General features: G+C 46.4%; 2 protein-coding genes across 3 annotated transcripts in view; one reads left to right on the top strand and one right to left on the bottom strand.

Moving 5' to 3' along the window:
- The window catches only part of TXNDC16 (thioredoxin domain containing 16), a 50946-nt gene extending 36549 nt beyond the window's left edge, over positions 1 to 14397 (bottom strand). Inside the window, exons 1-2 of one of the 2 annotated variants that reach the window (XM_083733074.1) lie at positions 14291 to 14397; positions 12463 to 12707 (exon numbers count right to left, since the gene is read on the bottom strand). The gene's annotated coding sequence lies outside the window, so the exon portion shown is untranslated. Of the gene's footprint in view, positions 1 to 12462; positions 12708 to 13579; positions 13683 to 14290 lie in introns of those variants that run through there. The other variant, XM_083733073.1, reaches the window with a different exon arrangement.
- The window catches only part of GPR137C (G protein-coupled receptor 137C), a 28349-nt gene continuing 15382 nt past the window's right edge, over positions 13923 to 26889 (top strand). The window contains exons 1-2 of the mRNA XM_083737122.1: positions 13923 to 14533; positions 24487 to 24530. Of these exons, the coding sequence (XP_083593248.1) occupies positions 14183 to 14533; positions 24487 to 24530 (395 nt within the window). The 5' untranslated portion in view covers positions 13923 to 14182. The remainder of the gene's footprint in view (positions 14534 to 24486; positions 24531 to 26889) is intronic.

The following is a 26889-nucleotide window of genomic DNA, read 5'->3' as shown; positions in this document are numbered from 1 at the left end:
GACCTGCTGTGTCTGTGTCCAAGGACAGGACCTTCATTGTGGTGGCCCCTAAGCTGCGAAACTCCCTTTTCCCAGAGGTGTGCCTGGCACTTTCGTTGTATAGCTTCTGGAGGATTAATTGCACCACAATGAATGGTATGAAATAGGATTTATCACTGGCCTTCTTTGAGACTTTAGACGAGAGATTAAACAAGAGAGCCGCTCTTGTTGCTTAGATGGGGAAACTCTGCAAAGTTAACACCTTGCAGTGACTTTGTACAGTGGTAATCCCAAGCCGGAATCAAGATCGCCGGAAGAAATATCAACAACCTCAGATAAGCAGGTGACACAACCTTGATGGCAGAAAGTGAGGAGGAATTAAAGAACCTTTTAATGAGGGTGAAAGAGGAGAGCGCAAAATATGGTTTGAACCTCAACATCAAAAAAACGAAGATCATGGCCACTGGTCCCATCACCTCCTGGCAAATAGAAGGGGAAGAAATGGAGGCAGTGAGAGATTTTACTTTCTTGGGCTCCATGATCACTGCAGATGGTGACAGCAGCCACGAAATTAAGAGACGCCTGCTTCTTGGGAGGAAAGCAATGACAAACCTAGACAGCATCTTAAAAAGTAGAGACATCACCTTGCCAACAAAGGTCCATATAGTTCAAGCTCTGGTTTTCCCAGTAGTGATGTATGGAAGTGAGAGCTGGACCATCAAGAAGGCTGATCGCCAAAGAATGGATGCTTTTGAATTATGGTGCTGGAGGAGACTCTTGAGAGTCCCATGGACTGCAAGAAGATCAAACCTCTCCATTCTGAAGGAAATCAGCCCTGAGTGCTCACTGGAAGGACAGATACTTTGGCCACCTGATGAGAAGAGAAGTCTCTCTGGAAAAGACCCTGATGATGGGAAAGATGGAGGGCACGAGGAGAAGGGGACGACAGAGGACGAGATGGTGGGACAGTGTTCTCGATGCTACCAGCATGAGTTTGACCAAACTGCGGGAGGCAGTGGAAGACAGGAGTGCCTGGCGTGCTCTGGTCCAGGGGGTCAAGAAGAATCGGACACGACTAAACGACTAAACAACAACAACACCTTGTGTTACGGAGACCCGTCCATAACGTGAAATGCCCGCAACTCAAAGTGCTGCGAAGCCACAGCTGTCAACCTTTCCTTTGTTTTGCGGGAAATTCCCTTATTCCAGTGCCATTTCCCGCTGCTTCCCACTGCTATCCCGGATTGTTAGATATCCCGAAGACTGTCCCCAGGACAGGTGAGGCTCCTGATCCCTTATTTTCAAATCTGAAATTTGACAGCTATGCGCAAAGCATGATTTAGCACTTCTGCGCATGCACAAACGGCGAAACCCAAAAGTAACCTGTTCCGGTACTTCTGAGTTGCCGCGGGACACAAGGCAAAAAGACGCAACATGAAACGGACGCAACACGAAGTATGACTGTATTTGAATAAGTTGTGACAGGGACTTCCGGAGGCGGCGCGAAACAGCAATGGCGGTCCTCTTTGCGCTGTGAAGAGGGGCTCCGCGAAAAAGGGTCGTCCGCTGCGGCAAAGCGGAGACCCATCAAGAAAAACCGCAGGCAGAGTGAGCCTGCGGACGTGGGACTCGGCGGGCGCCTGGAGCCCCCCCAGAAGCTGTGAAGGAACCTCGTAAGAGGCTCCGGAACGTGAAAGGGGGAGCGGCGCTGTGAGTTCATCGCTCTTTTCGTGGAAGCAAAGCCGCGCTGCTGCTGCTGATGAGCGCTGACCTTTCTTCTTGAAATTATCGGAATTGGAGCAACATACCCGTGAGTAAGGGTCCTAAATTTTCCAACTAAATTGAAGAAATTCGGCCGAAAGCGGGAGGCGAGTAACAGGAAGTCCGCCTTCCGACTCTGCTAATCAGATCAAAGCAAGGGCTCGGAAACGAGCTGAAGTATTTAAAAAGGGATTGTTAAAGTGGAAGAAAGGGTGCATTGAGAGACTCTGTATTTTGAAGCTAAAAAGGAAAAGAACTGTGGTTGTATAGACTTTTATTCTTTAGAACTATCCTCCAATCTTTGGGCTAAACGGGGCTGAAAGAGATAACCCCGTCACCGGGCTGCCAGTGCATAGAAAAAGAACTGTCAAACTGCGGTCAAACTGACGATATTGTTGCAGAGATCGAAATTGTTGCATAGACTGAGATACTAATATTAAACATTGTTACATGGACTTGTATTGATACTTTATGGCTGGATTTTAAAAAAACTAGAAGTCCTGGAAGCCTTCCTTTTGCGTTTGGGAATTATTAAACTCAATATGGGGAATTGAGGAACTTCAATGGCGGAAAATAGTTCCTTTCTTTTTTGAAGCTTTGGAATACTCCCCCTATAGGACTGTGGAAACATAGTTGCATGGGAACTGAGTTTTATTGAAACTTTTCGTGGTTTTTTTATTTATATTTGGGACTTGTTTTTCTCATGGGACAAAAGACCATTTGACCTTGAACAGAGGCAGGTGTGGAATGAGCGGCACAGGGAGAACAAGAGCAGCTAAAGCTAAAGATAAAGAAAAAGAGAAAAAATCTGGGCAACTTTTGCAAACAACTTTAACTCATCATCGCAGATCATCTGTCCCAACTGTGCTGACAGCACAGGAGGTGGAACTAGTGCAGCCTGCTGCAGAAGACATGGCAACTGGAGGATCTGAAACAGTTTTAAAACAAATTTTGGAACAATTGGCAGTCTTAAACCAAAAAGTGGACAATCAAACATCAAAGATTGACCAAGCTACATCCTCTATTGGCAAACTAACTGAACAGGTTTCACAGCACACTCAGGCAATTGAGAAATTGCAAGGAGCTACGGCAGAAAACTTTAAATTAGCTGTGGAAGCTAACCAAAAAGCAGAACAGGCGAACTTAAAGGTGGAAGAAATTAAAGGAGAGGTGAGACCTTTGAGAAGGCAAGTAGGGGAACAACAAGCCTATCTGGCATTGGTTGAATTGAAGAGTAAAGATAGTAATCTCAGGATAAGGGCTATCCCGGAATTGGAACAAAATAATTTAGAGGGATTTTTGATACTTTTGTTCACCAAATTCTGGGGAATTGAGGAAGGAAAGGACTTTAAAATTGTGACAGCCTTTAGACTGGGAAAATCAGTAAAGAAAGATAAGCCCAGAGACTGTTTGGTTGCTCTGAGATCAAGAGAAGAAAGGGATAAGATACTAGGCCTACATTTTAAGAAATCTTTGGAGGTAGAAGGTAAAAGGGCCGAAATTTACAGAGATATACCCAAATATCTCTTGGAACTTAGGACTACCTATATAGATTTGACCAAATTGTTGAGACACAACGGAATTCCCTACAGGTGGGAGTTTCCACAAGGACTTTCATTTACTTACAAAGGAAGGAAAATAAAGATTAAATCACCTGAAGACCAGCAGAAGTTCCTACACGACCACGAGGAGGACCTGCAAAAAGGAGCTGCAGCTTCTTGGCCTCCACCACTACCGGGACCATCTCCAAGAGATATACCACCAGGACCAGGACCAGCATTACCTCCCCCGGGATCGGGAGGAAGCTTAGATACCCCATTGTAGAACCCGTCAATTGATTCAGGATGTCTCTGCAGCTTCTTAGTTGGAATATAAATGGCGGAAATTCCCCGGAAAAAAGAAGGAAAGTTTTTCACATTTTGAAAAAGGAACAATTGGACGTTATCTGCCTACAGGAAACACATGTGACAAGGCTCCATAGAAAAGTGTTAATTAACAAAAGACTAGGCCAAGAATTTACTTCTTCGGACAAAGTTAAGAAGAGAGGAGTGGTGATTTATGCAAAGGAGAGCCTGTCACCGAAATTTTTATTTAAAGATGAACACGGCCGAATTTTGGCGATTGAAATACAGACACAAGGAGAAAAAATTTTGATATTAGGAATATATGCTCCAAATGAGGGAAAGTCGGAATTTTTCAGGAAGCTGCATGAGACCATGCTGGATTATTTGGATTATAGCAACATCATTATGCTGGGTGATATGAATGGGGTTGTCTCTGTACATATGGATAAGTCACAAAGTGCTAACATATCGAAAGACGGCAGACTTCCCAAAACTTTTTTTGAAATGACAGACAATATGGACTTAGTGGACATCTGGAGGGTTAAGAACCCTCTAGGGAAAGAAGGGACTTTCTTTTCTGAGGCTCATCTGACATGGACACGAATCGACCAAATCTGGACAACTAGAGGACTGGCACCTAAGACTAGAAAAGTGGAAATCTGCCCAAAAACCTGCTCCGACCATAGTGCTTTGAAAGTGGAATTGAGACTTAACACAACCGGTACCTTTAGATGGAAAATGAATGACACCTTATTAAGAGATCAGGAGATTGTGAAGAAGGCCCAAAAAACCTTAAAAGACTATTTTGAGATAAATTTGAATACCACCGTGGAAAAAAGAACAATCTGGGACGCAAGTAAGGCAGTTATGAGAGGGTTTCTAATACAACAAAACACAATTAAGAAAAGGCTCTGGAATGAAAAGAAGGAGAAGATATTGGAGAAAATAAGAGAAGGAGAGAAAAAATTAAGATCTAGGCCTAAGTCGAAGGACGTGTTAAGAGAAGTGAAATTCTTCCAGGCGCAATATTCAAAACTGATAAACCAAGAGGTGGAATGGAAAATTAAACAAATGAAACAAAGATCCTTCGAATCGGCGAATAAGTGTGGGAAACTGCTAGCTTGGCAGTTGAAAAAGAGACAAAAGCTTAATACGGTTACAAATCTAGAGATCGAAGGGAGAATGGTTCAGAAACCCGAGGAAATCAGAAAGTGCTTCCAGAGGTATTTCAAAGAACTTTATACACAAGGGCCGCAAAAAGCCTCAGAGGTGGATCAATTTCTAAAAACTAATGGATTACAAAAAATACCCCTGGAAATGAGAACAAACCTGAACTGTAATATTACACAGCAAGAAATTGAAAGTGCCATTCAAAATCTTCAACTTGGCAAGTCCCCAGGCCCGGACGGCTTAACCTCCAAATATTATAAAGTTTTAAAGGACTATTTGATACAACCTTTGATGGAGGTTTGCAACCAGATAATGGAGGGAGGGAGGGCACCGGAAACGTGGAAAGAGGCTTTCATCACATTGGTACCTAAATCAGAGACTGAAAAGACCCAACTTAAGAACTACCGCCCCATCTCACTCCTAAATGTGGATTATAAAATTTTTGCAGATATTTTGGCAAATAGACTTAAAAAAGTATTAAATGAAGTGATTCACAAGGACCAGGCTGGCTTTCTCCCTGGTAGGCATTTGTTTGACAACACAAGAAACATTATTGACATTTTGGAACTTCTACAAACAAATCTGAATACCAGAGCGGTTTTGATTTTTGTGGATGCAGAGAAGGCCTTTGATAATATTTCTTGGATGTTTATGAAGAAAAATCTGGAAGGGATGGGAGTGGGGCCGGGGTTCGAAAATGGTATAGAAGCAATCTACACAGAACAAAAAGCTAAATTGATAGTAAACAATGTGGTGACAGAGGAGTTTAAAATTGAAAAAGGGACACGCCAGGGGTGCCCCCTATCCCCCCTATTGTTTATTTCAGTCCTGGAGGTGTTGCTAAATATGATTAGAAAGGACCGGTTGGTCCAGGGGATTGAGGTCGGAGTGAAACAATATAAATTGAAAGCATTCGCAGATGACGTGGTATTAACACTTCAGGAACCAGTCTCCAGCACTAAAAGAGTGTTAGAATTAATTTCCGATTTTGGTCGGGTGGCGGGGTTTAAGTTAAATAAGCAAAAAACCAAGGTTTTAGCAAAAAATTTGACAGTTACAGAAACAGATGAGTTCTCTAAAGAAACGGAGCTGAATGTGGTTAAAAAAGTAAAATACCTAGGGGTGTACTTGACCTCCAAAAACTTGAATTTGTTTAAAGATAACTATGAGAAATGCTGGTTAGAAATCAAAAGAGACTTGGATATATGGTCAAGACTGAAACTTTCCTTGTTAGGCCGAATAGCTGCTGTAAAGATGAATGTATTGCCGAAAATGTTATTTTTGTTTCAGGCCCTACAGATCGTGGACAAGGTGGAATGTTTTGGAAAGTGGCAGAGGGATATTTCTAAGTTTGTTTGGCAGGGCAAAAAGCCCCGAATAAAGTTTAAAATATTAACTGATGCGAAAGAAAGAGGGGGATTTGCCCTGCCAGACTTGAGGCTATATTATGAATCTGCAGCCTTCTGCTGGTTGAAAGATTGGATTTTATTGGAGAACACTGATGTCCTGGATCTGGAAGGGTTTGACAATGCGTTTGGGTGGCATGCATATTTGTGGTATGACAAGGTCAAAGTGCACAAACTGTTTAAAAACCATATTGTCAGAAGAGCAATTTGGAGGGTCTGGATAAAATACAAAGACTTATTGGAGAGTAAAACTCCGAGGTGGCTCTCACCGGTGGAGGCTAAGGCACGTAAGAGACCCAACATGGAGGCCCATTGGCCTAAATATTGGGAAATAATTGAAAAAACTGGAGACAATTGGAGGTTGCTAAGTTTGGAGAAATTGAAAACTAAGGTACGAGATTGGTTGCACTATGCGCAAATTCAAGAGGTATTTAAAATAGATAAAAAAGTTGGATTCCAGGTGGAAAAATCGAAACTAGAGACTGAATTGTTAGAGCCAAAAAGTAAACTACTTTCGAGAATGTATAACTTGCTGCTTAAGTGGAATACACAGGATGAGACAGTCAAATCCGCTATGATAAAATGGGCTCAGGATGTGGGGCATAACATTATGTTTGCAGACTGGGAAAGGTTATGGAACACCGGTTTGAAATTCACGGCATGCATTGCCTTGAAGGAAAATATTATGAAAATGGTATACCGGTGGTACATGACCCCAGTCAAGTTAGCCAAGATATATCATCTGTCTGACAACAAATGTTGGAAATGTGGAGAGGCGGAAGGGACATTCTTTCATCTCTGGTGGACCTGCCCGAAAGTGAAGGCCTTCTGGGAAATGATCCATAATGAACTAAAAAAGGTATTGAGATTTACCTTACCTAAAAAACCAGAGGCCTTCCTTCTGGGCATGGTGGACCAGAGAGTGCTTAAGAAGGACAGAACCTTTTTTATGTATGCTACCACAGCAGCAAGGATCCTGATTGCAAAATATTGGAAGATACAAGATTTACCCACGCTGGAGGAATGGCAATCGCAGTTGATGGACTATATGGAACTGGCTGAAATGACTGGCAGAATCCGAGACGCGGGAGAAGAAACAACTGAGGAGGATTGGGAAAAGTTTAAGGACTATTTGAAAAAACACTATAAGTTGTATGAATGTTAAAAAAAAAAAAAAATGCACCTTTCAGGAAATTCTAGCTTCAGCAAATGTAAGTTATTGGAATGAAAATTAAGACACAAGAATTCAGAGGTAAAATAATGAAATAACTTTATTGTGTTTAATATAAGATATATAAGAATTGTGCGACAGTAAAATTGAAAATAGGGAACATGATAAAATGGAAGTTACAATAAGTTTTGAAATAAGTTAACAAATTGCTGATGCTTTATAAGACAGAGAACGCAGGGTTCGGAGGATGTGGGGAAGTCCTATAGAATAGAAGGAAAAAGATTATGGAAACTTGTTATCTATACCCTATCTTCTTATAACCATTCTTTATTCTTTTTTCTGTATTTCTAAAAAGCAATAAAAAATATTTAAAAAAAAAAAAATGAATAAGTTGTGACAGATGGAGACAGACAAATGTTTCTGTGGGAGAGATCAGGGAGCCATATTTGGAAACTTACATAATATTGTCTTGTAAGCTGGGAGGGGGGATGTTTTATTTCTGATGAATTATGTTGCATTTGTTTTACGTAGAATAAATAACGACATCTAACATGAACACCAAAGATCTTTTTTGTTCAAAGTTCACTGCTTTGGGCATCTCATTCCACTGGCAATCAGTATGAAACTTTTCATTGATCCCCTGTCCCCAATCGTTAGCATACCTATGTTCATCTGAAATAAACTCCACTGACCCCAGTGCACAATTTAGTTACTTCCTTTCTTGGACAAGTGCTTAGGACTGTACCTTTAACCTACCTGGCCAAGTGTTGGCTAAAAGAATGGATATCGTTAGAAAATGGTTATGTATTAGATCTGGAAGGACATGAGAGATTTGGTTGGCACGCGTATTTGTGGTATGACAAGGTTAAAGTTCATAAAGCTTTCTTGAACCATGTTATAAGGTGTTACGGAAATTACGGGGGGGGTAGCAGGAAACCCCCCCCCCATCATTCAGTTTGTACAAACTTCACACACACTCACACTCACACACTACAAACGCTACGCTTCTGTTATAAATTCATAGAAAATCAACCATACATCGGATTTGCACTGTTCCACTTTTATTTTACTCCATGAAGGAAGGACTACAAAATGGGGAAGGTTTGATACAGGCCAGCTATAATCCCTTCACCATCCCAGCACATCCACAGGAGCCCTGCCCAGTTGCTATGCCAACCCTGATGGTCCTAGACAGAAGACAATCAAGATCACAAAGAACTTGCATATGGGAGTGGATTCAGCATGCACTGAAACAAAGGACAATGATCAGATCTTCCCTCAAGGGGCAGGAAACTGCGACTACCTTTTGTCTTCTGAAAATGACTCATGGGGAGGGGGGAGAAGGGAATCAGCCAGGTGACAGGACACTCAGGTTACCACCACAACTCCTCCCTCAACACCTCCTTTCTGTAATGTATGCATGATGTTTCTGGGGGTGGGCTTGACCTACAGGATGGGAATTTCAAAAGTTTTTATAAGGTCTTGCACACCATTTTTCTGTGTCTTTCCTCTCACCTGCAAGTGAGGGGAACACCCTGTCGCGACAGTCTTTCTTCAATAAAGACCAAGCCTACAGGCTGCTGATTTGCTTCAATTTACTCTGGTTGGTGTCTTTACTTTTTGTCCAAGGGAGCCCTCGGATTTTTCCGGTAACAGTGGGCACCTCTTTAAAGTTGTTAAATGTTACAAATGTTACGCATAAATGTATCCTTTTGACTTGACAGCTCAGGAAAGTTACCTAGCTTTAACAATCATTTAAAATCAACTCCTTTGCCAGTTTCCTCCATTTCAACACTATTTTGGTCTTGGAAAAAACCCCAAGCCGGACATGTATACTATACACATCTCCTACCCCAGGAAGTGCCCAGAGGGGACAACTGCTGAGCTGATTGTTGGCCAAGGAAAGCCTAATCCCATCACCAGACTTGCCAAGGGGCCAGACATGCAATGAAGTTCTAATGTACTTTGGGTGGTGGGACTTCAGAGGTGTTTGCCTCTGCTAATCTTATACCTGGGTCTTGCCCTGACATGTCTGCTTATGCTCATCTTGTACCAAGGACTTGTCTGGACATGTTTGCCAAGGTAAAACGAGTGTAACCCTTGTCTAAAAGGTAAAGGGACCATTAGGTCCAGTCGTGGCTGACTCTGGGGTTGCGGCGCTCATCTCGCTTTATTGGCCAAGGGAGCCGGCGTACAGCTTCCGGGTCATGTGGCCAGCATGACTAAGCCGCTTCTGGTGAACCAGAGCAGCGCACAGAAACGCCGTTTACCTTCCCACCAGAGCGGTACCTATTTATCTACTTGCACTTTGACGTGCTTTCAAACTGCTAGGTTGGCAGGAGCAGGGACCGAGCAACGGGAGCCCACCACGTCACGGGGATTCGAACCACCGACCTTCTGATTTGCAAGCCCTAGGCTCTGTGGTTTAACCCAAAGAGCCACCCGCGTAACCCCTGTCTACCCCTCCCGTTTTGTGACATGTCAGTGATGTAGCAATGATGGCGTACGAACTGTATTATGGGATATGGTGGGAAAGTTTTAAAAGTCCTGGTCACCCCATCCTCAGGGTTCAAAATTCCTCTTTGAACCTGTTGCAAAATAAACTTTGGTCTACAGCTATTTGCTCCGGTTGGTGGCTGGACTCCTTCCTTTATTCCGCAGGGACCAGCGGGCTCTGCCCAACCAGCTGGGGGACTGAGCAGCCTTGCGCCTAGATTTTTCCGTAACAAAGGAAATTGGCATATGAGTTGTGGCATAAATGTAAAAAGAATTATTAGAACAAAAGATACCGTGGTGGCTTTCTCCACTTGAAGAAAAACCGGTGAAAAAAATAAATATGAAGAATGACTGGGTAACTTATAAAGACTTATTAAAAGAGGTAGATCAAGATTTAAGATTAAGGCAATATGAAGAAATAAGAGGACTAATAACCGGTTGGCTGCAGTATCACCAGCTTAACGAAGTATTTAAGCTGGATAAAAAGAAAGGTTCTTTATATAAAACCTCCCGATTCGAAAGATAGGTGTTGGAAAATAAAAAGAAATTAATTTCTAAAATGTATAAACTTCTATGGGATTGGCAAACAGAAGATGAGCAGGTCAAATCAGTGAAGATAAACTGGGCGAGGATTTTGGTTATAATATTGAGTTAGCAGCGTGGGAGAGATTATGGACTGCAGATCTGAAATTTACAGCATGCTACACTATATGAAAATTATGTACCTTTGGTATTTAACGCCTTGTAAATTAGCTAAATTATAATATGTGCTGGAAATGTAAAGAGAAAGAGGGCACCTTTTATCACAAGTGGTGGTCATGTAAAGTGATAAAAGCTTTCTGGGAAATGATACATAATGAGTTGGGGAAGAATGTTGAAAATAACCTTTTCTAATAAACCAGAAGCTTTCGTTTTAGGAATGTTAGGTGCGGAGATCCCAAAAGACCAGGAGAAATTGTTCATGTATGTGACCACAGCTGCCCGAATGATGCTGTCCTGGAGATGGAAGGAAAATTCAGTTCTGACCAGAGAGGAGTGGCAGTTAAAACGAATGAGCTATGCTGAATTGGCAAAACTCACAGGAAGAATCAGGAGCCAGGAAGAATCAAACTTCAGCAAAGAATGGGGGAAAGTATAACATGTAATTGAAAAATTATTGCAAACAACTACACTTATTAGCAGGTTTGACAGAAGACCTGTAGCAAAAATCTGAACCATGGACTGATTAAGGATTTGTAAGAACTGGAGTCAGTGATAAGATGCAGAATGAAAATGTAAACAAAGATCCGCAAAAGAAGGGAAGGGAAGTCAAAGCGGATATGATATCTGTATTTTGTTTCTTTTTTGCTGTTATGGTATGTAAAACGGAAAGCGTAAAAATATACAGTGGTACCTCTGGTTGCGAATGGGATCTGTTCCAGAGACCCGTTCACAACATGAGCATGTCACAATTTGCCGCTTCTGCGCATGTGCGTAACGTCATTTTGCGAAACCCGGAAGTAACCCTTTCCGGTACTTCCGGGTCGCCACAGGACACAACCTGAAAAGATTTAACCTGAAGCAAACGTAACAAGAGGTATGACTGTATTTTTTTAAATAATAATAATAATACACAGCCAAGTGCAAATGCATATATTTTTATTTTTAGCATCAAGAACACAAGACGAGCCTGCAGGATCAGGCCAGTGGCCCACCTAGTCCAGCATCCTGTTCTCACAGTGGCCAACCAGATGCCTGTGGGAAACCCGCAAGCAGGATTCGAACACAAGAGCCCTCTCTCCTCTTGTGGTTTCAGCAACTGGTATTCAGAAACACTGCTGCCTCTGACTATGGAAGCAGAGCTAGTAGCCCTTTCCTCCCCCATGAATTTGACCAGTTGGTGGCCATCCCTGCCTCCTTTTGTTATAAACAAAAATCTGCCCTTTTCCCCATATGGGGTATCCAAGAGCCCATATAGAGTCCTTATGTAGGTTCCCTATTGGTAGGAGAAAATAACAGAGGCCAACTAGAGAATATTGAAAAGCAAAGCAGCTAGTAAGCCTGATCTGTATTGATCTGTTGCAACAGGGTGCTCCCCTCAAACGCAGGAAAGGAGGAGGAACCCAGAACCAAGGTGTGCCTGCCCTTATATAGACATTTTAAATTCCCTATCCTGGAGATCAAGACCACCCCTCCATACTTCATACATACATCACAGAAGGGGTGTAAACCCATGACCACCCCTCAGATACATCATACCTACATCACAGAAAAGGCGGTCTACAGCAGAAATCTGAGTGCATTGTTTATCTTCTGTCTGGCAGGTTACCTATTAATGCTCACTTGATTGGATACCCTGGGGAGCCTGGCCAGTCTTTTGCAATGAGAAATACTTAGTTCCTGAGCCAGGTCACAGGCTCACCCTATTCATACACAGACATACCCTTAAGACAGGATTTGTGAAGGAAAAGACAATGGGGAGGCTTTTCCATTTTCCTTTGACCTTGCAGAGAAAACATTTGGTCAGTTTAGGAATCAAAAATGGTTTCAGGTCGGTTTCAGGTCAGTTTAACTACACTCTGAGCGAGGAAGTCCCTTCTCTTCTCTGCCATTTGGTTGTTCACTGCATTAAAGTGCCAAAGAAACAGCAACTCACCTCCACACACAGCCGTTGCCTTCCAGATGGCTGCTTGCCTCTCCCCCAGTTGCGAATTTGGCAGGTCCCAGTTGCCTGCCTCTGCTAAATATTTGGGGGCCCACGTGGCACCGTTGTCTCCCAAGCAACCTGGGATTCCAGTGGCTTCTCTGCTGGATCCCAATGCATCCCAGTCAAACCAGTCCGATGACTTCATGCTCAGCGCTAGAGTGCTGCCATGTTCTGAAAGGACCCCAAATATCCCACTGCAAAAGGGGGGGGAGCAGCCATTGAGCGTCATTGCCCTACAACAGGGGTCAGCAAACTTTTCAGCAGGGGGCCGGTCCCCTGTCCCTCAGAGCTTGTGGGGGGCCGGACTATATTTTGAAAATAAAATAAATGAATGAATTCCTATGCCCCACAAATAACCCAGAGATGCATTTTAGATAAAAGCACACATTCTGCTCATGGGAAAACACCAGGCAGGCCCCACAAATAACCCAGAGGTGCATTTTAAATAAAAGGACACATTCGACTCATGTAAAAACACGCTGATTCCCGGACCGTCCAGGGGCCGGATTCAGAAGGCAATTGGGCCGCATCCGGCCCCCAGGCCTTAGGTTGCCTCCCCATGCCCTACAGCAACGCGGGAGGAGCCTCTCTTGGCTGTCCTAAATGGAGCCTTTTTTCCAAACTCCCCTTAGCAACAGGGGATCCTATAGAATAGAGAGCCAGCCCTCCGAGGCGACCACCCCCCTGAAGCACATCAAATCGGAAGCCGCCTTGAAATCCATGGGGCCTCCTTGGAGGTCAATGCAGGCAAAGCTCAGGCGGGGGACCAGGGATCCATCCACCTGGAACCTGCCAGCAAATCAATCAACAGGACTTTTGCAAAATTCCCTTTAAACAGCTGGGAGGCGAAGAAGGGGCATTGCAGGGCACTAAAAAAGCCCGATTTCTTCTGCACATCAGGGAAAAGCGGTTGCCTTAGAGCCTTTTTTCCCCATTTTTGCAAAGCGGTGCAAGCTTCATTAGCTACACAGAGCAACAGCACGCGAGAGAAACTGGGGGGGGGGGGGAATCAAACCCAAATAAATAAATATTATTTTTTTTCCCCAATGCATGGCATCTTACGCACACAGGCCTCTTCCTCCCTCTTCCTGCCGATCCAGTAAAAAAGAGGGCGAGAAAAGGCGCAGAGGCGGCTGTGCAAAAACACAGAGTGGGCTCTGCCAAACGCGAGGCGGGCGGGCGGCGCCAACCTAAGAAAAGCATTCCGGAGGCGGGGCCGCCAGCCACGAGCGAGCGAGCGAGGGGCGGGGCTGAAAGGGGAGTGGGCGGGGCTTCTCCCCTTGAGCGACGCGGCCCGGCAGCCAGCGGGCGGGCCTCTGGTGGGCGGAGCTCGGCGGCGGCCAATGGCGAGCGGCGCGTGGCCCGGAGCGAGCGCCTCAAATCGCCGCGGCCGCTCAGCTGATTGTTTCTTTCGCAGCTGGAGCGAGGGAGGGAAGAGTTGGCTGGTTCGGGGAGAGCCGAGCCGGCGCTGCAGGCGGGCGGGCGGTTCACTGGCAGGACAAATATATTGATATATATGGATTATTTTTGAAGCTGGATTTTGCATGGAGCTGTGAGCCTCCCCATAGCGGGGTGCAGGGCACCCCCCAGTTTTGCACCCCACGCACCCCTTTGCACAACCCCCCGATTTGTTACTTTGCAGGGCACCCAAGGGTGCCCCGGGGGTGCCATGGTGCTGCGGGGCCCCGATCCGGGCCCCGATCCCCGCTCCCCGCTGGCCCTGGGACTGAGCACCTTGCACACGCTCCTCTACGCCGGCCTCTTCCTCTTCGCCTACCTGCAGCTCTGGCTGCTTCTCTACTACCGGGAGAAGCGGCTCAGCTACCGCACCGTCTGCCTCTTCCTCTGCCTGCTCTGGGCGGCGCTGCGCACCGTCCTCTTCTCCTTCTACCTGCAGGGCGCCCTCCTGCCGCCCCACCGCCAGCCCCGGCTGCCTCCCTTCCCCCGCTGGCTGCTCTTCTGCTTCCCCGTCTGCCTCCTCTTCGCCGCCGCCTGCCTCCTCAATCTCTATTTTGCAGAGGTAAGTGGGATGGGGAGGGGGCGTCTCTGTGCGTTTCAAATAAATCTATGTTTGTTTGGATTTTTTTGCATGGTGTTTGAAAAACAGCAGAACAAAACAAGCGCGCGCGCACCCGGCAGCCCAGGCACGCCCCCCTTCCTCCTCCTCCTCCTCCGGCTTGTTTGCCTCTTCTTGTTTACCACATTCTGGTGCATCTGCAAAAAAACTTGGGATGGATTTTCCTCCTCCTGGTGTTGGAGAAACCCAAAAGGTCCCCCCCCCCTGCAAGCCTTGGCTTGTGTGATCTCTCTTGCAGTTTTTGCAGAGGTTGCAAGCGCACCCGGGCTTGCTGTATAGAGCTCTTGTAGTTCTAGATGTGCATGTAAAATATATGTGCTTTTTTTTCCTCCCTCTTCTTGCAAATAAGGAGCCAGTGCTTGCAGAGTACCAGCAACAGCCTCTCAGGTTGTCTCAGCTGGGGCAGGGAGCGCTGCCAGCCATTACGTCACCGCTCCGGAGCCTCTCCCCCCCCCCCCATTGTTGCTGCATTCCTCCTCTCCCTGTTTTGCTTTCTCTCCTCCTTCAGTGTCAAAGACCTTTGAAAGCATCTATTAACCCTATTTCCATTTTACCTGCTTAGTCCTTTTGATGGCATCTCCACATCACCATCCTATTCTTTTAAAAACTATAAGCGAGTTTTGCCACTTTCTATAATCCAGAAGATGAAAGGGTCAGAACTGAAATATATTTGTGGCTCCCCCCCCCCTTCTGCTGGGGTTAATCTCCTACCCCTCCCACCCTGTGTCTTGCTGATCAGCTGTTTCCGAACCCCTGCAAACTCCCCAAAACAAAACAACATTCAATTATCTGGCTTCAAGGTTTGGATGTTCAGTTGATCATATTGCATTGCAACCCCTTCGTTGTTGAGTTGGGAGTAGGTTACACCAGGTTCTTTGGGGCTTATTTCCAGGCAGGTACCCAGGACCTACGTACAGCCTTGAACACAAACCACCTCCTCTCTCCCGATTTCAGTTTTGGCACCCCTTGTCTGAACAAGATGATGCCCCCCCACTGTACAGCAGTTGGCTGAATTTCCTTAAAATTTCCTTTCTTTTGGTGGGTGGGTGTGTTTTGGGTCTCAGGCAACACTCCCTCTCTCTGTGTGTGTGCAAAAGTGTCTTGTCACTTAGGATGCGGTGTCAACAATGATTTCATTCTCCCAGAGATGTTCACGTGATAAGCACAAGTGAGAGAGAGGCTGTTATCCCCAGTAAAAAATCAGCACTGACTTCTCAAGGCTTGCTTTTTCGTAAGGCTCTCTCTGGGGTGGCGAATGAGAGTTGATGCGGAAGTAGCAACCTTAAGGCTGTAATCCTCTAGCACCGTTGAGCGTAGTGTTGTTCTTCAAATGGGTGTGCATAGGATTGATGGACTGCAAAATACTGTGCCGCACCTTCCAAGGAGAGGGGGTGACATTTGCAGGTGGCATCACCCATAAAAGGTAAAGGGACCATTAGGTCCAGTCGTGACTGACTCTGGGGTTGTGGCGCTCATCTCGCTTTATTGGCCGAGGGAGCTGGTGTACAGCTTCCGGGTCATGTGGCCAGCATGGCTAAGCCGCTTCTGGCAAACCAGAGCGGCGCACGGAAACGCCGTTTACCTTCCCGCCAGAGTGGTACCTATTTATCTACTTGCACTTTGACGTGCTTTCGAACTGCTAGGTTGGCAGGAGCAGGGACTGAGCAATGGGAGCTCACCCCGTCGCAGGGATTTGAACCGCCAGCCTTCTGATCGGCAAGCCCTAGGCTCTGTGGTTTAACCCACAATGCCACCTGCTTCCCGGCATCACCCATAGGCATCCCATAATCCTTGTGAAGGCAAGCTAAGAGATCAGGGTGATATTGGCTGGTTTCAGCGCTGTTACGAAAACATGACATACCGGTTGCAAGGTTTTAAGGCTATCGAAGAGAAGCGCTAGAAGAATCTTGCTCTTCGGAAGGTCTGACTTAAGAGTATTGGGCTTGAAAGTTGTTAAGCGTCAACCCAGACCTCGCTGAAGAGCAGGCTCTTAACCAGGGGTTGGGAACCTAAGGCCCATGGGCCACGAGTTGTTTAACCGGCCAATGAACTGAACCGCGCACTAGGCAAGTCCCTGCGCACGGTGCTAAACCAGCGTGGTGCAGGGACTCGCTTCCACGGCGCCAGAAATTGCGTCTGCACATGCACAGACACTGGGAATCACGGGCATGCGCGTTGCGTGCGCACACTCCGACCCACAGAGGGGGCTCTGCTGGAGTGAACCGGCCCAGGTGAGGTAAACCTTGCTGACCCTTGCTCTTAAACTTTTGTGTCCCCTGATTCCCCCCTGGGTAAAGATGACTACTTGTGAGGTGGTGAAAGGTAAAGGGACCCCTGACCATTAGGTCCAGTCGTGACCGACTCTGGGGTTTCGCACTCAGCTCGCTCGATAGGCTGAGGGAGCCGGCATTTGTCCACAGACAGCTTCCGGGTCATGTGGCCAGCATAACTAAGCCACTTCTGGTGAACCAGAGCAGCACACAGAAACACCATTTACCTTCCCGCCGGAGCGGTACCTATTTATCTACTTGCACTGGCTTTCAAACTGCTAGGTTGGCAGGAGCAGGGACCAAACAATGGGAGCTCACCCCGTTGCGGGGATTCGAACCGCCGACCTTCTGATTGGGAAGCCCAAGGCTCAGTGGTTTAGACCACAGCTCCACCCACGTCCCATGTGAGGCAGTAAAGGCAACAAGAAAAGCTGCGTTCCATGGCAGGACCTCTCTGCTCTGACTGGCAGCCAACAGCTCTCCAAGGTTTCAGATGGGAGCTGCTCCCTTCCCTACCTGGAGTTACCTGGGACATCCTGCGTGCAAGGAAGATGCTCTGACACTGAGCCACAGAGCATGTTGGCATGCAAAGTTATGCACCCATTGGCTGTGCCCTTTTGGAAAGTGCATAGGTCAATTTCCAATGGACTCTGCCCTGATGGTTAGTAAGTTGGGGATTGGGTTCATTTCTGGATTTTCTGCCTCTGGGGGCTCCCCAAAATGTACCGTATTTTTCGCTCTATAGGACGCACCAGACCACAAGACGCACCTAGTTTTTGGAGGAGGAAAAGAAGAAAAAAAACATTCTGAATCTCAGAAGCCAGAACAGCAAGAGGGATCGCTGCGCAGTGAAAGTAGCGATCCCTCTTCCTGTTCTGGCTTCTGGGATAGCTGTGCAGCCTGCATTCGCTCCATAAGACGCACACACATTTCCCCTTACTTTTTAGGAGGGAAAAAGTGAGTTATAGAGCAAAAAATACAGTATTGGACAAGCTTTTTCTCCATGGTGTTCCCCTCAGAATCTAGTGTTAATTAAGGATCTGGAAGCATAGGGAGCCAAGCAGAGCGGCTTGAGACCAATGAGTTTAGAGAAGGACAGAGATCCTTCTGTCTCACAGTGATCTCCTAGGTATATCTGCACTCCACATTTTTTAAACTGCATTCAGTTTGTTTGCAGGTCTAAAGATTGAGCTGATATATTATGGGGTGCAGCAGCGAGGCAGGCCTGTTGACTTTAGACTACAGGGTTAACTGATGTAACAGCTCTTTAAAATCAAATCTGCAGATTAGAAGCACTAGTTCTGTAGGAGGGGGCAATGTCTCCCTGATCTGAAGCTTGCAGGGTCCTCCTCTTCAACCAGACTCGAAGGGTGAAGCCAGCTTTCAAAACGGCAGCTTGAGGTAGAATCTGCCGCAATTGCCTCCTCCTGAACTCTATGAGCTATGAATTCACATCTCAAGTTAACTACAGAGCAAGGAGTCTTAACTTCAGTCCCTAGAGATTGATTGGGGGAACTGGTCTAAAAATCTGGCTGCATGGACAGACAGTATCAAAGAGAAAAGGAAGACTTGAGACTGATGATTAACCCCGAGCATATCCTGCGCACACTTACTCAGAAAGGAAGACCATTGCTCAAGCTTGTGCATATTTGCAGAGAGATTTTGGAGAAGTCCCCAAGGAGTTGTTGCCACGTAAAAATTCAGGAGTCAGGGATGGGGAGATCAAGCCATTGCAATCCAAACTGCAACTGAGGTGTAACTGGGAACAAAAAAAATGCATGGATGTGTGCCCCCTTCTCTAGAGGTCCAGAGGGCGGCAACACAAGAACAGGGCCTTCTCTGTGGTGGCTCCCTGTCTGTGGAATGCTCTCCCCAGGGAAGTTCGCCTGACGCCTATATCACACACCTTTAGGCGCCAGGCAAAAGCGTTCCTTTTTAACCAGGCCTTTGGTTGATCTTATTGACCTTTTAGAATGTGGTTTTGTGGGGGGGGGTATTGGGTTTGTGCTTTTGGTTTGATTTTATATGTTGTGGTCTTGTTGTGAACTGCCCTGAGACCTCCGGGAATACGGAAGTGTATAAGTTGAATTAAATAATACCGTATTGGCCCGAATATAAGCTGCACCCGAATACAAGCCACTCCCTTAAAATTCTGCAGGCACTCAAACCCATTCTGTTTTGCCATATGTCTGTTTCAGCAGCGATATCGTAAAAGCCGGTTTTTGTAAGGTCACGAATTTAAGCCGCGCTTTAACTTTTCATGGTCAGAATTTGGGAAAAAGGTGAGGCTTATATTCAGGCCAATACGGTAATAATAATAATAATAATGATAATAATTAATAATCTCACATATTGGGAGCTTGCCCCAATTCCATGGGCTACAGTGAAGATTTTGCTGGAGAACGGGTCCCTTTTACAGATCTGGAATACTGAGTCATGAAGCTTTGCGTTGCCCAAGAATGCCAGTTTGTCTTCTGCCAGGGAATGATTAAGCAGAAACCACCACTGCCACCATCTCCTTTGTAGAAAATTCTTTAGCTTGCCCAGAGCACCACAGCTGGGAAGCAGGAACTCGAGCGTGTGCAGAGCAAAACACTTTGCCGTTTGCACAATTCCCCTCCCTGTTTCTCTTCTTCCCTTCCTCGGCAGCTCTGCATTTTTGCATACCCATAAGACGATCCTTGCAGCTTTGTTGTTGTTGTTGTTTAGTCGTTTAGTTGTGTCCGCCTCTTCGTGACTCCGTGGACCAGAGCACGCCAGGCACTCCTGTCTTCCACTGCCTCCAGCAGTTTGGTAAAACTCATTCTGGTAGCTTCAAGAACACTGTCCCACCATCTCATCCTCTGTCGTCCCCTTCTCCTTGAGCCCTCCATCTTTCCCAACATCAGGGTCTTTTCCAGGGAGTCTTCTCTTCTCATGAGGTGGCCAAAGTATTGGAGCCTCAGCTTCAGGATCTGTCCTTCCAGTGAGCACTCAGGGCTGATTTCCTTCAGAATGGAGAGGTTGGATCTTCTTGCAGTCCATGGGACTCTCCAGAGTCTCCTCCAGCACCAGAATTCAAAAGCATCCATTCTTTGGCGATCAGCCTTCTTTATGGTCCAGCTCTCACTTCCATACATCACTACTAAGAAAACCATAGCTTTTACTATACGGACCTTTGTTGGCAAGTTGATGTCTCTGCTTTTTAAGATGCTGCCTAGGTCCCTGCAGTTAGATGAGGCCAAAAGCCTTTCTCCTTCAGCAGTCCATTCTCATGGTTTCCCTTTTCAAATATTCAGTATTTCGGCTTTCTTTGCTTTCAGGCATTATTATTTTTGGCTCTCATGCGCATGCGCACAGCACTGTGTGTGCATATGTGTCTGTACCAGTCTGCGAAACGTTATTACACAAACCTACGGTGCCGCCACACTTGGAATACTGCGTGCCGTTCTGGTCAGCTCACTGCAGAAAGGATATTGCACAGCTGAAAAACGCTCAGAAAACAACAGCAAAAATCACAGAGATGGAGCAACTCTCCAAAGATGAAAAGTTTCAACATTTGGGCAGTGCCATAGCTGGGGGGTTAAAGAACCTTTGAATGAGGGTGAAAGTGGAGAGCGCAAAATATGGTCTGAAGCTCAACATCAAAAAAACAAAGATCATGGCCACTGGTCCCATCACCTCCTGGCAAACAGAAGGGGAAGAAATGGAGGCAGTGAGAGATTTTACTTTCTTGGGCTCCCTGATCACTGCAGATGGTGACAGCAGTCACAAAATTAAAAGACGCCTGCTTCTTGGGAGAAAAGCAATGACAAACCTGGACAGCATCTTAAAAAGCAGAGACATCACCTTGCCAACAAAGGCCCATATAGTTAAAGCCATGGTTTTCCCAGGAGTGATGTATGGAAGTGAGAGCTGGACCAACCATAAAGAAGGCTGATCGCTGAAGAATTGATCCAGTCTGAAGGAAATCAGACCTGAGTGCTCACTGGAAGGACAGATCCTGAAGCTGAGACTCCAATACTTTGGCCACCTCCTGAGAAGAGAAGACTCCCTGGAAAAGACCCTGATGTTGGGAAAGATGGAGGGCACAAGGAGAAGGGGGCGACAGAGGACGAAATGGTTGGATAGTGTTCTTGAAGCTACCAGCATGAGTTTGACCAAACTGTGGGAGGCAGTGGAAGACAGGAGTGCCTGGCATGCTCTGGTCCAGGGGGTCACGAAGAGTCGGACACGACTAAACGACTAAACAACAATAGCTGGGGGGGGGGGAGTGGGATTTGCCAGGGGGTTTTGCCCCGAGTGAAGCCCCAGAGAGACGCCATTGAGGTTCCCAGCCGCTGTGTGTGTACACAAATGCGCTTGGGGTGTGTGGCAAACTGGATCTTTGACTCGGGTCAAATAAAGCCTAGTTTTGCCCCTGATTATGGGCTTTTTAGCTTAGCGAGAAGGTGAGCAAGGTGGGGCCTGACAGAACTGTAAAATTAAGCATAGAGGAAGTGGTTAGAGAGAATATTTTTATTTCTCTCTTAATACTAGAACTCAGAGCCAGCCAGTCGAACTGAATGCCGGAAGATTCAGGGCAGTCAATAGAAAGGGCTGCTGTCCTTCAGGCTTGGTTCAACTCTGAATTTTACCAAACTGGCCAACAGCTTGGCTTCAAAAAGATTGGAGAAATTCATGGAGGTTTGGGCTCTCTGTTGCTACCAGCACCAATCCTGGTTTCAGGGTTCTCAACATAGGTATCTGGTTGGTGACTGTGAGAATAATAATAATAAATTTTTATTTATACCCTGCCCTTCCCGGTTCAGAAAACTGGGCTCAGGGCGGCTAATAACAAATTTAAAACACTTAATTGATGCAACAAAAAACAGCATAAAATACAGTATAAAATGTGGATAACAATAAATTCAGAATTCAAAAATCAATTTAGGGGGGAAATCCATCCAATAAACATTAGATGATCACCAGGGCTAGCTGGCTAAATTAGTCCTGTTTGGATCAGCGAGGAGACCGGGGGAGAATTAGCTGTGGGATCCCAGAGAGGGGAATTTTCATAAAAGGGGAGGGGGAGGGAAGGAAGGGGAATAAAAGATCAGGCTAAGTTCAAAGACAGCCAGAATAGCTCTGTCTTACAGGCCCAGTGGAAGGAGGTTAAAACCTGCAGGGCCCTGCTCTCATGGGACAGAGCATTCCACCAGGTCGGAGCCTTCACTGAGAAGGCCCTGGCCCTGGTGGAGGATAGTCTGACTTCCTTAGGGCTCGGGACCTCTAAACTATGATTATTCATGGACTTTAAGGACCTCTGCAGGGCATACCAGGAGAGGCGGTCCCATAAATACGAGGGCCGTAAGCCACAAGAGGATGGATGGGCTAGCTGGGACTTTGTTCTCATCCAGAAGGCTCTTATATTCGTTAAGAAGGAAAAGGGAGTGTGTTTCTGGCCTTGTTTCCCTAAGTGAAGGCTGTATTGTGGATTTACTCCGCAGTAAGGAGGATCCGAGGGACGCAGGTGGCGCTGTGGGTTAAAGCCTCAGCGCCTAGGACTTGCCGATCGAAAGGTCGGCGGTTCGAATCCCTGCGGCGGGGTGCGCTCCCGTTGCTCGGTCCCAGCGCCTGCCAACCTAGCAGTTCGAAAGCACCTCCGGGTGCAAGTAGATAAATAGGGACCGCTTACCAGCGGGAAGGTAAACGGCGTTTCCGTGTGCGGCTCTGGCTCACCAGAGCAGCAATGTCACGCTGGCCACGTGACCCGGAAGTGTCTCCGGACAGCGCTGGCCCCTGGCCTCTTGAGTGAGATGGGCGCACAACCCCAGAGTCTGTCAAGACTGGCCCGTACGGGCAGGGGTACCTTTACCTTTACCTTTAAGGAGGATCCGAAACCTGCATTGCAAGGGGTTCGGCTGGATGAAGCTGGGGGTCCCTTCCAACTCCACAAATCTATGAAACAAAGTGTTATGCCTGCCCTGAAACTTCTGCAGGCACAAACAGTACACAAAGCGGGCTTGCTTTAGTTTTTAGTTTTTATATTGAGTTTATTTACAGCACATACACACACTTGTCGAACTAAACATGAAAACAATAGTACAGAATCAAAAGAAAACAAAGAACAACAAAACACCAAATAAGAAAATACAAATAAAACGTGATAACGTACGAAAACTTAAACAAAACAAATAATCAGTAATATAAATATATACCGTATTTCAGTTCTTCTTTTCTTCTAATAATTGACTTCCTTCATCCTCAACACGGGCTTGCTTATCGTCTTCTTCTTTGGCGATCACTCGTAGCTAAGATTGTCTTCCATAAACACAGTTTTAACAGTGAGTCCATAAGTGACTGTGGAGGCCAATTCTGGATCCACACATCCTTCCACAGTGGGGACATTGGTTTCCGGGTGGGAGTTGAACATGGTGAGGGTTTGCCAAGCATCTTATTGTTTTATTGTTGACTTCTGCCTGACTCCTGACAAAATAAGTGGAGAAAAGGGCTCTTGTGCTCGAATCCTGCTTGCTGGTTTTCCACAGCCACTGGTCGGCCACTGTGATAATGGGGTGCTGGGCTGGAGGGGCGACGGGCCAGATCCAGCATGTTATGTACTGAAGTTCTCACCCTGGGCCAGCAGGGGGATACTGTAGATAGTTTTCACTCAGGTCCACATATGCAAATAAGGGATTGAAAGTGACTTTCAGTGATTGGATAGTTACAGAAAGTTGTTACTGTTGCGTTGTAGTTGAGCTCTATATAAGCAGGCTGGCTGAACCCTTCAGTTCAGTTCTGGCCTGTGAATAAACAAGAGTTGTCTGAAGAATCGCTGTGTTTGGTATGTTCACCCGCAACTTAACACAGCAGGTGGTTCTTATGTCCTTAACTCGCACTACTCAAACCTAGACGTGACCAGGAGCACAGCTAGGCTCCAAAATTCAAATTTCTCCAGATCGAAGCAGCAGCTGAAGCTGTCAGTGTGGATGCTGGAACACTGGGGCAAAGTACTCACTAGGACTCATACCTAGCAGAAAATTCAAAAGAAAACAGCTCCTGGTTTCCTCGTGCATCATGGGGATAAGTTGTTCTTCTTTGGCGATCACTTGTAGCCAAATAAGATTGTCTTCCATAAACACAGTTTTAACAGTCAGTCCATAAGTGACTGGAGGCCAATTCTGGATCCACACGTCCCTCCACATTGGTGGGACATAGGTTTCTGGGCAGGAGTTGATCACGGTGTGAATTTGCCAAGTGTGCCTTCCTCCTAGCATGTTTCTCCCTTGCGTCTTGAGTTCGAGTGTCTTCAAAGCCCATGACACCTTTGGTCAAGGCTGTTCTCCCACTGGAGCGCTCGCAGGCCAGTGTTTCCCAGTTGTTAGTGTTTATACTACATTTTTTTACATTTGCCTTGAGAGAGTCTTTAAACCTCTTTTGCTGACCACCAGCATTATGCTTTCCATTTTTAAGTTCAGAATAGAGTAGTTGCTTTGGAAAACGATAATCAGGCCTCCGCACAACATGACCAGTCCAACGAAGTTGGTGTTGAAGAATCACTGGTACATCGTCATGAATGCACAACGTAAAGGCTATCTGGCGGGAGCCCTATGATGGAATAGGGGAAAACGTCACCCAACCCACATTTTCTCTCTTTCTGAACAGGTGATCTTCAAAGTGAAGTGTGCTGCCGAATTCAACAAATACAAGTGAGTCTAACCTTTGGGGGGGGGTGCCTTGTAATAAATTAGGGAAAGGTAAAGGGACCCCTGACCATTAGGTCCAGTCACAGACGACTCTGGGGTTGCAGCGCTCATCTCGCTTTATAGGCCGAGGGAGCCGGCGTACAGCTTCCGGGTCATGTGGCTAGCATGACTAAGCCGCTTCTGGCAAACCAGAGCAGCGCATGGAAACGCCGTTTACCTTCTTGCCGGAGTGGTACCTATTTATCTACTTGCACTTTGACGTGCTTTCGAACTGCTAGGTTGGCAGGAGCAGGGACCAAGCAACGGGAGCTCAATCCGTCATGGGGATTCAAACCGCCGACCTTCTGATCGGCAAGTCCTAGGCTCTGTGGTTTAACCCACAGCGCCACCCGTGTCCCAATAAATTAGTTACCACAGGTTTTAATCACAGGTTAAAATTTGCCGCTGATGAATCAACGTGGCTTGATAAAGGGTCTGCAGCGGCGTCCGAGCCGCTCAGCCTTCTTGGCATAAAAACACGGTTTCAAAAAAGCGCAACTTTTCTTCCTTTCTTTCATTTCAACGTGGCCTGCATTTCGGAGCAATCCTGTTTGGGAAGGAGGAACCTGGTGCCTCCCAGGTCTTTGGGACTACAGCTCGTGTCAGCTTTGACCATTGGCCATGCTGGCCAGGGCTGATGGGATTTGGAGTCCAATACAGGTTCCCAGCACTCTTGCTGTGGCTTCCTATACATAATTGTAGCACAGCTGAAGCAGATGGTGCTCTCTTGGCAAAGCCAAGTGGATTCATGGGGACGTACTCAACTAATTTTATGCCTTAGCGAAGTGGGAATTCCTCCCTCTTAACTGTTCTGTACATGCAAACTGCACCAACCCCAAATCTGCTCCGGAGGGTTGGGGAAACCCCCAGAAAAAATTAGGGGTTAAGGTGAGAAAAATCTTGCCAAATCTTGGAGGACCTTTTATTCTAACAAGACAGAGCTATTCCGCCTGGCCTACAATTTGAATAAGCCTGATCCTCTATTCCCTTTTCCCCTTTCGGGGACCCCACATTTACCGTACTTTTCGCTCTATAGGATGCACCAGATGATAAGACGCACCTAGTTTGGGAGGGAGGATAACAAGAAAAAAAAATATTTTGAATCCCAGAAGCCAGAATAGCAAGAGGGATCTGGCTTCTGGGATACCGTGTGGTTGTTCTGGCTTCTGGGATAACCGCGCCAAGCCTCTTCAGGGCAGTGGGATGAAGGCTTCCCCTGCCCGAAGAGGCTGCGCGCAGCTAAGGCAGAAGCCAGGGCAGGTGCATGGCTGAAGGGGCACTGCGCACTTCTCCCTCTCTGCGCAGCGCCTCTCCTGCGAAGGAGAACTGCGCAGCGCCCCTTAAAGCAAAGCTGGAGAAGAAACAGAAGGAGACCCTTCTGTTTCTCCTCTGGCTTCCAGGCAGGTGCGTAGCTGAAGCCTTTGGAGCACTGCGGGATCTCGCACACCGCTCCAAAGGCTTCGGGTTCCTTTGGCTGAAGCCAGGAGAGTCTTGCTCTCCCAGCTTCAGCAAAAGGAACCCGAGGCCTTCGGAGCGCAGAGGGAACTTGGTGCGCACCGACGCCTCTCGCTATCCAGGCTTCAGCGAAAGCCCGCATTCGCTCCATAGGATGCACACACATTTCCCCTTCATTTTTGGAGGGGGAAAAGTGTGTCCTATAGGGCAAAAAATACAGTAAATTCTTCCCTGGTCTCCTTGCCGCCCCTAATAGGACCAACTTGGCCAGTTAGCCCTGGTGATCATTCAGTGTCTACGGACTGGGATTTCCACCCCCACCCCCAAAATGAACCCTGGATTTTTTAATTTCATTGATATTGATGCTGCAGTTTATGTTGTATTTTATGCTGTTTTTAAGTCGCATTTTAATCAGTGTTTATATTTGCTGTTAGCAGCCCTGAGCCCGGTTTTTAAACCGGGAAGGGCAGGGTATAAAAAAAAAAAAAATTATTATAATAGTTCGGATTGCTGGTATTCAAGGGGTTGGATAAATGCCCCTTTTTGAGAAGACATCTGATAAACCAAAAGTATATGAAGGAGAGAGCTCAAATGCCCCTTTTTTAAAAAAAATAATACATGGGGTTATTTTATTTCTTATACAAATCTAGAGGCACATAGTTACTCAGTGCCATCAGTATGTACAAATGTCCAGTTCATTTGAGACTATATAGCGCCTTTATCCTCAGTCATGGAACTCACTGGTGGGGAATACTTTTATTAAGCTTAATTGTTTGTTAATGGGATATTTGTATGGGTTTATTTATTCTCCCTTTGGAGCTGTGTGGTATCTTTGACCTTCCAGCCTGCCAATGCTTTTATGGTTTAA

The sequence above is a fragment of the Podarcis gaigeae genome (assembly GCF_964106915.1).
Source record: "Podarcis gaigeae genome assembly, chromosome: 1".
In the NCBI taxonomy this organism is placed as follows: domain Eukaryota; kingdom Metazoa; phylum Chordata; class Lepidosauria; order Squamata; family Lacertidae; genus Podarcis; species Podarcis gaigeae.
The sequence above is the reverse complement of the archived record's forward strand: the minus strand, read 5'-3'. Positions and strand labels throughout refer to the sequence as shown.